At 52.8% G+C, this 12,011-nt stretch overlaps 1 protein-coding gene across 3 annotated transcripts in view; it reads left to right on the top strand.

Moving 5' to 3' along the window:
* Positions 1–12,011, top strand: part of OPHN1 (oligophrenin 1) — a 96,372-nt gene that overhangs the window by 61,774 nt on the left and 22,587 nt on the right. For all 3 annotated transcript variants that reach the window (XM_026684910.2, XM_087972017.1, XM_087972016.1), the window contains exons 15-18: positions 890–974; positions 2,025–2,083; positions 5,294–5,399; positions 10,312–10,471. In XM_026684910.2, coding sequence (XP_026540695.1) covers positions 890–974; positions 2,025–2,083; positions 5,294–5,399; positions 10,312–10,471 — 410 coding nt within the window. The remainder of the gene's footprint in view (positions 1–889; positions 975–2,024; positions 2,084–5,293; positions 5,400–10,311; positions 10,472–12,011) is intronic.

Raw genomic sequence — 12,011 nt, 5'->3', positions numbered from 1 at the left:
GCATTTATTTGACTTCATGGGCTTCACCCTTTGAACCGCTGACCTGGGTTCCACTTTTCTACCCAGTTTTGTTACCATTCAGTAAGGACTGAAAAGGCCAAATCTGATAAACTTCCCTTCAGTTTCATCCACCTGATCAGTCAAAAGGTCGAAGCGCATGGAATCAATGCTTAAACTTTGTGGCCTCATCCATGACTGCCTCCCACATGGATGAGGAAGCATCGACCAGCCGTGACTGAACGTTTATTTCCATACTCCACGTGGCCCCTTAATTATCAGGCTTAAACGATTTGCTAAAATCAGAAATAGGGTATTTTCTTAACAATGTTTCTCTGAATCAAAAGACATCGATCGCATCCTTGGCAATTTATTGAGAAATAAATCAGTCACGGGAAGGCGACGGGATGAGAAAAGTCCCAGGTAAACCCATGGTGGCTTCTGGGAAACCCTGCGTTGTTTCCGTCCTTGCTTGGCCTGCCCTAGACTCTGTCCTAGCCTTGGTTCTAGGCTGGTGGGTGGTCTTGGAGGCGGGCTCCCCAGGGCCTGGACCGGGAGTCCTCCAGCATTTAGCACTCACAGCCATCGGCCGCCTCCTGCAGCCACCTGACCCCGTTTTGCAGCAGCTTTTGCCCAGCACCCAAAGTGCGGTCACGTGACCTCGGGGTGGGGGACTATTGTCGGAACTTCGAAACTGGGGCGTAAGTCCCCTTTGGGTAGGAATTTTGTCCGCAGGTGGTGGACTGCCTCTGCAGTGCTTTGGGATTTGCCTTTTGTCTTGTTGGATTTGCACAAAGAAAAGTTCCTCTATTTCCCTACAGCAAAGTGTTAAGCGTACAGGCATGCATAATTAATCTAACTGGTCTTTTTCCGCTTCTCCCTCCTGCTCAAGATCCTAAGTGCCCTGGGGATGTGGATTTCCAGAGCAGCGACTGGGACATCAAGACGATTACGAGTTCCTTGAAATTCTACCTGAGGTGGGTTCAAACTTCTTTGCGCCTACCAGATAACGGCGCCCGTTGTTCCAGATCCTAGGCGGATCTCATAGCCCAGGTGGACGGCACTCTCCCTGGTGCTGCCCGCTTAGCCAGTGACCTGTGGATTCCCTGTGCCAGAGTTGCCTAAAAGCAGCAAATGCTGCTGGCCCTCTGTCCACCATGCTAGCCACCCTGTCCTCTTCCCAATCACTCCACGGTAGATGATTAAAGTTGTATTTTATTGTGCTCCGTTGTTAAAGAAAAAGGAAGTGAAGCAGGAAATAAAGCTTCCGGGCCGACTCTGCCCACTGCCAGGAGTTCGATCCTGACTGGCTCAAGGTTGACTCAGCCTTCCATCCCTCTGAGGTCGGTGAAACGAAGGCCCAGGTTGTTGTGGGCAATGCGCTGACTCCGTGCCCAGAGAGGGTAATCATCTACCATGGAGTGATTGGGACTGTGCCTTCGTAGACTTTCCGGGACGCGGGTGTTCTTGGCTCCGGCCCTTTTGCATTGCTCGTCCCAGGAGGCCATCGGGAACTAAAAGCCCCAGAAGCAAAGCCCTCCCTTTGGTCTCAGGTAGGGGCGGGGAGTTAAGCCCCCCATCCTTGCCACTGCCAAGCTTGTCAGGGGAGACAAGAGGAGGAGGAAGCCCTTGCGCCAGCCAGATCAGGGGCTAGCAGCCAGAGGCAGCCATCAGCATAGAGCGTTGGGCGTGTGAGGTGAGCAGAACAGTGGAGACTTGGGCAAAACTGAAGGAATACAGGGAGCGCCAGCCGCTTGGGCAGGGGGCTGCATAAATTGGAACAGGAGGGGCAGATGCTCTCCCCTGCCATTTGTCAAGCCAGTTTGATGCGTCTAGGATGCTGCTTTCAAAAAAACACGCCAGGCACCCTATCCTATGCATCCTAGGGAACGAGAGCGTAAAGGGTACCCGATGAGCAACAAATGGAGACACAAAGTACCCCCCGGCTCCCCAACCACAGGACCCTTCCCATGTTGAATGGCCCTTGGCTGTTGCTGGCTTTGCACTGTTTCTCCTTCTTTTTTCAGGAACCTCTCGGAACCTGTCATGACATACAAGCTTCACAAAGAATTGGTCTTGGCTGCCAGTAAGTCTCTGTTGGGGGTGGGTGGGGGGGCAGAGGAGGCTGTTGTGGAGGGTTTCCTGATTTTGTGGTTTGTGTATCCTGATGGTGTGTGAAAAATACATTTCTGGAGTGTGAGATCTTTGTCGGATGCTTGTGAACCAACGCCACGCTGCTCCTCTCTTCAGCAGCCCCGGGAGGCTTTGGCTCCCAAAAGGCAGGAACGGCCTTTCCGGTTCGTGGCTGTGCTTGTGCCAAGTGCCAAGCCAGGGCTTTCGAGCCACAGTCCGTTAAAAGAGCTAGAAGGTGCAAGTGGGTGCAAAGCTAAGTCACAGTGGTTGGACCAAAATAAGCACGACTTTATGGCTTGATGTGATGCGTGAACTTTCCAGTTGCTTTTTTCTAGGTTAGCACAAGCAGAATCTTTCCGATAAGGGAGCCCTGCACGGAGCATGTGTTGCCCACCCCAATATGGCCATGGAGTCTTCTTGCCGTTGATGCTACATCACGGTTAATGTAAATAATTCTGATTTCAAGTGAGTTTCTATAAGGGAACGACAGATTCGGTTTAAACTATAAGTAAACCAAATGCTTAACCACAATTTACCATGAAAGCAAACCGGCTTTCCTTTGCCTTGAGCTCTTTCTTTGAGTCTTGTGTGGGGTCTTGCCTCTCTTCACAACGGTGCTCAAGGCAGAGGCAAAAATGAAATGGAAACATATAGAAGAAACCTTAAAAGGCCAACATAAAATAGCAGTGTCGGTTAATTAGTGGTGAAATCTGGGAAACCGGCAGGCAGGTTCTGCCTGGAATATTGATGAGGGGAACTCGTAGGCCAACACTGGAACGTCTGCAGAGGGGAATGTGCAGAGCCGAGACGGCTGCCTCCAAAACAGCCCTGAGCTTTGACTGTGCCCTCCTCTCCCCACTGAAACCACAGGCAGACATTGCGGGGTGGGGGTGGGGGGCCAGCAGCCTCCTTTGTTAATCTGCTAATTCAAGTGGCGATTCCTGAATGGTTCCTTCTCCAGCTTCCTTGCCCCCATGTGTGAGGTTCTCTTTTATCTTGCCTCTCCCGGACCCCGTCTAGTCCATTGTGCAACCTCTGCAGCGGGAGGGGCCTTAGACGGAGAAATTGCGGGTCCTGGGCATTTTGGCTTTCAGTCTTCGAAATGGAGGCCTTTCCTAGAATGAATGTACTGACACTCGGAGACCGATAGCGTTATTTTCCAAATTGATAAATGGATTGTTCTGTGCACGATTGGGAGCAGCCCACATAATGCAGCAGGAAATCTCCCATCCTCATTTGCCTTGAATTTCCAGGCTGCAATCGAATTGAGTGTGGTGATCACCAATCATGTCCTCTGGCTTGGCTTGAGCTTCAGAGCTAATGAGCTCCCCGAGGATTCCCGCCTCCGAGTTGCTCTTTTAATGGCGTTTTATTTCCCGGTTTCCCCCTGAACTTGCTCCACAGCCGGGAAGTTTGATTTCTCCGTCCTCTGTGAGAAGAGAGCGGGGGTCTCTTGGGTCAGAAGGGCCTGGGTTTTTCATCTTGACATAAGGTTTGTCGTCTGTTCGTATGCCACGGAGAATGGCTCCCAATGGCAGCAGCGTATGAATATGTGTGTCATAAATCAAACAATGCAGCGAAGGTTGGGGTGACGTAGAGGAAGCAGCCACCATGCCAGGCCTTCAGAATAAGGGCCCTTCCCCTCTCAGTGCTCTGTCGGAGGATGCTCCTGTCCCCCTGGGCAAGGGGGGCATTGGGGGGCTTCTGGAGAAAGGCTCTTGCCCTGCTCTCGCTGCTTCCGGGAACCCCTTCAGCGAAGTGGAGCTTGGCGCCGGAGGCTTCGGGGGAGTGAAAAGATTGCTGGGCCACCTGGAGTTTGGGGAACCCATCTCCAGTCATTCCCATGGGTGCAAGCGGGGACCGACTCTTCACGCAGGAGGGGAAGGGGGGCGGTGGCCGCCCTCTCGCAGTGCCCCATCTTCCTTCCTTAGGAAAGGGGATGGAAAAGCTGCTTGCCTGGCAGCTTCGGAGGGTCCTGGATGAAGCAGTCAGGATTCAGGGCAGGTTACGGGATGGAAGCGGCCTGGGTTGCCCTTGTTGGCCATCCCTGGCGAGAGGCGGGGTGGGGTGGGGCGGCCAACTCCATCCCCTCGATCTCTCCGTGGGCCAGCTGCAGGACTTGGGCTGGGTGACCCACTCTTGCCTTGGCTTGGCTCCTCTCCGCAAGGAGGGCCCCCATGGGTGGCTGGCAGGGAGAGAGAGGGCTTGCCTGGGCCACTCCTTCACGGACCCCCCACAAGAGGGGCTTGGGGCCCTCCTCACGCCTCCCTAACATCTACATGAAGCTGCTGGGGAGACCCTTCAGCCCCAGCGGTGGAGCTGTCGCCACTGTCATTGCTGGTGGGTCTCCGCTCTCCTTCTCCCCTGGTGGCCCACAGGATGCTGTGGCCAGCCTTTGGCGGTGCCTGGGTGGGGTGGCGACAGGCTGAACCCTGGCAAGGCCATATTTATACTTTATACTTCATGATTGCAATGTTTGGTATGTTGTAAACTGCCCAGAGTTGCTTTGAAGCGAGATGGGCAACAAATAAATTCAATTTAAAAAAAAAATCAAATCCAGTTTGCTTCTGGATCCAGTTCAAGGTGTTGATCACCCCTGTTAAAGCCCTTCGGGGCATGTGGCCAGGTGATCTAGCCCTGCCTCGCCTCACCTGCGCCAGCCAAAGGGGCTTCCTAGGGACCCCCTCAGCCCAGGAATTTTGGCTGGGGGGGAGTCAAGAGGAAGGGCCTTCTCTGCCGTGGCCCCCACCCGGTGCAACATCCAACCCCCAGAGGTGAGAACTGCTTCCTCCCTTGGTCTTAACTCGTTATTTAATGGTTGCTAATCTCAATTTGAATGTGTTTATTTCCTCTATTTTTACTGTATTGTGAGCCACCCAGAATTACCTGGTGCAGCGAGATGAGTGGCATGTACATTTATGAAACAAACGGTCACTTCCGGGCTTCCTAAAACCTGCAGGCTGCGTGTCATCTGAGCGTCCTGGAGCCCCCAATTCCCCTCCCCCTGCGTTCCCTCCGGAGCGCCTGCCTTTTGAGGCCCAGCGCTTCCTCACCCCAGGGATGTCCTTTCCGAGGCTCCTTGTAGGAAAGGAGGCGACCCAAAGTTCGGAAGGGATCTGACCTGGGCCTGGAAGGAGGTGACGCTTCTCTCTTCCCCCCGCAGAGTCTGAGAACCTGGATGAGCGGCTGGGAGCCATCCACGGCCTGGTCTATAAGCTCCCTGAGAAGAACCGGGAGATGTCCGAGCTGCTCATCAAGCACCTGGTCCAGTAAGTGGAGGCTGGTCGGAAGCGAAGGGCTCCCGGGAGGGGGCGCTTTGTCCTGGCCGGCTGGGCGGGGGGGCAGCGGAGGAGGAGCCGATGGTGTCCCAGCAGCTGGAGTGGGGAGGGGGCTGAGGGGCTGGGCCAGGAACGAGCAGGCGTGGGGCGAGGGCTTCCTTGTCCTCCAGAGGGAGGAAGATAAAAGCACGCTGGAATTGGGTGTGAAGTCAGCCCGTTGCCATCTGGGGGCGCCAAAGAGAGCCTTTCCTTCCCTTTTGGCACCGGGGAGGTTGGCAGAGGTGGTTCTTGGCTGTTCAGTTGCTAAGTGATGTCCGGCCCTTTGCGCTGACCCCATGGACCCCAGCCTGCCAGGCTCCCCGCCCTCCCCTTACTCCCGGAACCACTGGCAGGGGACCCCTCCTCCCCTTTTGTGGGGCCGTTTTGAATACTTTGCTTGATGGGCTGGGGTGGGGTGGGGGCTTTTAGCTGGGGTCTCCTTCCTGACTCACTTCCTTTCCTCTTGGCCGAGTCCTCCCAGTCAGCCTGGGGCAGCACCGCCCGCAGGCCGTCCTTCTTGGGGCCGTGTGGCTCTCATGCACTTGCTGAGCTTCAACCCCTCTGGGCTGGGGATGCTGGGTATTGTAAGCCAGTGGCCCCCAACCTTTTTTGAACCAGGGACCGGTTTCACGATTATTTATTCTTCCACGGACCGGTACCTGAGTAACGCGAGACTCCACCGCCATCGGGACAGCTCTTCGTTCGAAGCCGGGGGCCCCTTCGACGAAACTAAGGCGCGAGCACCCAAACACCGCTTTCCAACTGAAAAACCGGAAGCACTTTCCAACCAAAAACCCGGAAGCAACCGAAAACCCGGAAGCGCTGTTGAAACAAGATGGCGGCGCCCAAGCTTTGTGGCCCGGTAAAAAATGATCCACGGACCAGTACCGGTCCGGGGACCGGTGGTTAGGGACCCCTGTTGTAAGCAACACAGCCTGGGATTCCCATGGCAGGTCAGGCTGGGCTGTACAGCGATGTGCCTCGTTCCAAGAAGAGCATCAGACGGGCAAACCTCTTCAGGGCCTCTGAAATACCAGGACATGCAGGGAGGTTTTATATCAAAGACAACAGGGCCCTAGGGGTTATTAGGAGAAACAGCTGCAGGTGCTAGAGGTATAGGGTGCATTTGTGCCTCTTTTACCTATTCCAAAAAGCTAATACTAAGTTGTCAGTGCTGAGATTCGAGCCGCTTCCAAGCGGCAAGAAGCCCTTCTTACATGCCGTCCTTGACTTATAACCACAATACAACTTCAACCCCAACAGAGTCATTGAGCAAAGCAGTGAAGCGAGACCTACAGCAAGGAGAGTGGGGGCGCCTTGGGGGTTGGTGGAGACCCCTGGGAGGCTTTGCTCAGCAAAGGCTGAAAATCTTCTCTGTGAAAATCCAAGCGGGATTTTCAGCCCCTGAGCAATAGAGCAATAGCTCCCGAGCCTGGCCTGTGCTGGGCTTTCCACAGGCCTCCCCCACCTGCACTCCTTCCCTTATGGCACTGCTGGGATTTCAGCTGCTGCTCTGTGGGCTGCCCGAAAGAGCTGCCTGCCGATGGATGTCAGCTCCCCTCTCTGCGAGGAAGGAGCCACTTTTCAGCAGGATCCAGAAACGGTGGTGCTCCAGTCGTCAGGACCTGAAGGTGACCCTGCGTCCGCCTTCCTTTCCCTCGTTTTCTCACCACATCCACCCTACGGATGGCCCGGACTGAGAGGGAGGGGCTGGCTTTCATGCCTAAGGCAGAACTAGAACTCGCCCTCTCCCAGTTTCTCGGTCAGCTCCTTAACCACCACACTAAACTGGCTGGTTACTGCATCACAGTGTCCCACGCCTGGTTCGTTTAAAAACACAAGTACTTATCTGGCACTGAAAAAGGGGGGGAAAAAAACGTCCCAAACCAGAGAAGAAGGTTGGTTGGATTTGCCTGCTTCTCGTTCTCCTTACCCAGCACCCACATCGTTCTAAGCTGCCGCTCTACCCCAGCAAGACGCTGGCTGGATACGGACCTGAGTCGCCCTCTTCAGACCGCGGCTCAGCCGAAGTGAGCCGCATCCTTCACTGGCCGTTGGTTTCTCCCTAAACCTTGCCTAAAGAAGATCTTTGTGACTTGGCTTGGCAAAGATTAGTCCAAAACTGTCTCTCTATTCCATCTCACCCCCCAAAAGATCCAGCCCTTGGACTGAAGAACATTGCCATCTTTGATCCACCATCTCCATCCCCTCCGTCCCTCCCTCCCTCCCTCTTACTCAGTAGATTGGGATCTACTTTGTCAAATGCCTTACTGAAACGCAAGTATACTTTGTCCACAGCATTTCGCTGTTCTACTAATCCAGTCACTTTGTAAAAGAATGAAATGAGACAAAACCATGCTGGCTTCTGGTTATAACTTTGCTTGTTTCTAGGTGTTCACAGATCAATTGTTTGTTCCAGGATCTTCCCAGGTATTATGTCAGGGTGATTGGTCAGTAGTTTCCTGCATCTGTTGTTTTTTTTCCTTTTTGAAGATGGGAACCAATCTTTTGAAGAAGGATTCCTTCCTTTGAAGGAATCACAATTGGCTTGGTTCTCTCGTAACATTAAGCAGTAAACATTAAGCAGTAAATCGTGGTTAAGATCTCCATGGTCTGACTCCCTGCATTTGTCTCGTCCAAAACCAAGCAAATTACGTGCAATCCTAGCCATTTTCCAACTGCCCACAAGACAGCTTTACAACATGTTTGCTGGAAAACGAAATTGCCCATCTGGTTAGCCAAGATTTCTCTTGAGGGCTTTCTTTCCCAGCCTAGTTTCCTTTGGCTCTTCTTGTGCGTGTCTCTTCTGCAGGAAGGGAAGGGAAGTGCAGCCCTCGCCTCCTCTCGGGGTTCTGGGATCGCTCAGCAATCAGCGGCTCTGATTTCTTTGGTGCGAGCTAGTTTTGGAGCCTGTGCAGGATTTCCAAAGGAAGCAGGCCCTCCTTCCCAATGCCTAGAGACACATTTCCCCCCAAAGTCCAGCAAGTTTGGCTTACGAGAGTTTCCAATCAAAGCAGCATGCTGTCAGATCCCGCAGCTTCGGCTTGGTGCCTTGCCGGCGTTCTGTCATCAATCGGGGAAGGGATGGGGGGGACACAAGTGGGCAATTTGCTGTATACCTTTAGGGCAGGGTATTGGGAGGGGGCAAATGGACGCTCGAGGAGGAACAGAGCCGTTTTGGAACCCGGTTTGTCCTGGCGCCCTGGCACCTTCCAGGCCACTTGCCCCGAGTGTGAAAATTCACCAGGCCAAACACCTCGGCGTTTCCCATAACAACAACTCAGCGGTGCTGGATTGGCTCTGCACAGATGGAGCACAGCAGGAGGGCCGTGGGAACCCAGGGGTTTGGTCCTGCATGGGTGCACGGGGATTCCCCCGCGACTGCAACCAGCCTCTCTTGGCAAAAGGGCCTTTCCACGCCAATCCAGCGAGCTCTACTTCCCTGAGGAATCAGGCTGGGGCCGGCCTGACACACGCAGGTGAGAAGCCAGGTGGCATCGGAGGCCTGGAGCCGATTCGTCACCCTGTGTGTGGCTGCAAGCTTCGTTTACCACAGAGAACAAAAGCAGCCCTTTGTGCATCCGTAGGTGCTTGGTTTGGCACGGGACGGAAATGGCCCAGAGGGGGCTTTGTAACCGGCCCGGATTTGTCACAAGAGAGAACTTTGTTAAAGCATGCCCTGCACCTCAAAATCTTTAGCTTGATTTAATGTTCTCCCCCAGCTGTCCTGAAAGACAGGAAAATGTAGAAAAACCCCAATGCTGCCCCTGTGATGGGGTGCCATAGAAACCACAGCGCATGTTCTTCTATACAGCCAGTACTAAAGGGCCATTCTCAGCTGGTTACTGCTCTTTGATTTAAATTTCTGAGGCATTCTGATCATTTTTATTTGCACTATCTGTTTTACAATCAAGAAAAAAAAAACATTTCTCTAAAAGCAGCTAAAGTTTGCTACGTTATGTGTAAGCTTCTCCCATAAATGGTTGCTCAGGGATAGTTTTGTATTGTTCATTGTATTGATTGTATTTTTATTGGTCAATGACTGAAATAAAATTCTTTGTCTGTCTGCTCTGATTCTCTTTCTAGGTTGATTTGCAAAGCGTTTTGTAAATAATCTTGTTTTGGACAGAAGTCATGCTTTGAATTAAAGGGGAAGGGAAAATAATGGTGCTCCCCTCCTGCTCTCCTCTGGAACTCAATTTGCTCATAACTGCCATTTTATCTCCTTTTTTTGCACGCACCTGTGCACACGTGCACACACACACGGAGATGTGGCTGCCTACAATTTCTCAAATAAGAGTTTTCTGTCCCAGATGAGTGAGGTTTGAATGACATAGATCATTTCAAAATGTCTTGTGTGTTTTTACGTGACCGTGCCAGAGCGAGTTGGGACCTCAGTGATCATCTATCAGGGCCGTTGCAGTTCTGTCTCCTGGGACACGGCAAGGGAGCCTTTGCTTCGAGTGCATATTTGTGCTTACCGTTGGCTTCAGCTGCAGTGGAAAATTATGTCCTGTTTGTGCATACTTCCATGGAAGAAATTAAAACGGCTGAATTCATTTCCCCTGGACAACGTTGTGTGGTGGTCTAAGATCCAGCCAGGCCCTGCCGACTTGGGGGGGGGGTGTTTGTTCTGGGCCCTCCGGGTCAGCTGGGCCCGAGAGGAACCTCCGTCCTCTGCCAACCGGCTAGGGCAGCTGGGAGACGGGGCACCTGGCGCTTCCCTGGCCCTGACTTTGCACCCTCTTCCGCCTGTGTGTGTGTGGGGTGGGGGGAGGCAATTCCAGGCCCTCCTCCAAGGAGTTGCCCCTCGTGCCCTCCCCTTTGATGAACCCCTCTCTGTTCTCTCTCCTTCTCCTGACAGGGTGTGTGAACACAGCAGGGAGAACCTCATGTCCCCCTCCAACATGGGGGTGATCTTTGGCCCCACCCTCATGCGTGCGCAAGAGGACACGGTGGCGGCAATGATGAATATTAAGTTCCAGAACATCGTGGTGGAGATTCTCATCGAGCACTTTAACAAGGTACAGGAGTCCCTGGCTGGCTTTCCCCACCCGGCTCCTCAGGGAGGCTTTGCAGGGCCTCCCCGGGACATTAACAGGATTAGGAAAAGCAAACAAACCCTGGGAAACGTGGCTGAGCTAGCGGAGGAGATGGCTTCGGAGCCAGAGGGGGAGCCAGCTGCACTTGGGGAAGGAAGGAAGGAAGGCGGGAGGGAGGGAGGAGGGGAGGAAGGAAAGAAGGAAGAAAGGAGGGAGGGAGGAAGGAAGGAAGGAGGGAGGGAGGAAGGAGGAGGAAGGAAGGAAGGAAGGAAGGGAGAAGGAGGAGGGAAGGAGGAGGAAGGAAGGAAAGGAAGGAGGAAGGAAGGAGGGAGGGAGGGAGGAGGAAGGAAAGGAAGGAGGGAGGAAGGAAGGAAGGAAGGAAAGGAAGGAAGGAAGGAAGGAAGGAAAGAAAGAAAGAAAGAAAGAAAGAAAGAAAGAAAGAAAGAAAGAAAGAAAGAAAGAAAGAAAGAAAGAAAGAAAGAAAGAAAGAAAGAAAGAAAGAAAGAAGGGGTGGCCGGCAGACCCAACTGGAAAGGGGCTCCTCCATGGGTGCTCCTCCATTGGCTCAAGGCAAGGCGGCTGGAAGCAGGGCTTGGTTTGTGGGGAAACTGGGCTGCTCCTTCTGGGCAAGCAGGGTCAGCCTTGCCGGAAACACCCCCGAGGCATCGAGATGCTGCCTGCAAAAGCCCCTTCCCTCAGCATGTCTTTTTCTCCTTCAAAGGACCCCCCCGGGGGGACTTTGGCCTTCCTTATAACATTTTTGTTTTGTGCAACGTGGCCTTGCCAGGCGTTCGAATCCAGCCCCTTTGCTCTGTCTGACCCAGCAGAACCTGGCCCGCTTGGGGAGCCCCTTGCAAGTGGGGATTATGGGGAAGGAATTTTCAAAATGGCAAAGGTCAAAGGTGACCCTACCGGTCTTGGCAGTTGTGTGTGTTTTCAGCCCACCAATTTTAATCAATTCCCTTCTGGAAACTGCTGGAATACAGGGGGATTTTTTTTTTTAGCACCTCAGCAGGGTGCTTTCAAGAGACCTTCAGCCGGGGTGGGCAGCCAGGGCCCCCCAGGATCCTCCACCCTGTTTGGAGGCCTCAGGCGTGGATCAGAGCAGCAACCTTGGACTTTCCTTGCCTGAAGCTTCTCTTGGGGCCTCCCATTCCTGGCACTGGGTTTCACGAGGACCCCGTTTTTAAAATTAAGACCATGGAACGATACCCTCCTACCCAGAACCAGGCTGGCTTACAATTTGATGAAATCTTTATTTTGTCTTCGTTAAGTTGCATAGTTTTTAGATGATATTTTATTAATACTAGAAAGCATAATATGATAGGACTGTCGGGTTTAGTAGATAATTATGACAATTATCTGTATAATAATTGCATTATATTTTGATTTTCTAACCGTAGAAAAGGGCTGGTGATTATGGTATAAAATATATTCTTTTCCAAATGAAGAGATTTCCTGATTTGCTTGTAAGAGAATAAAATATAGTATTATGAGTTTGAGTTTTCTGAAAATTAACTGG

Source organism: Notechis scutatus, chromosome 10, assembly GCF_049901735.1.
Source record: "Notechis scutatus isolate UNSWTSFEM ecotype Mainland chromosome 10, rNotScu1.2, whole genome shotgun sequence".
Taxonomy (NCBI): domain Eukaryota; kingdom Metazoa; phylum Chordata; class Lepidosauria; order Squamata; family Elapidae; genus Notechis; species Notechis scutatus.
This window is presented reverse-complemented; position numbering and strand designations above follow the sequence as displayed.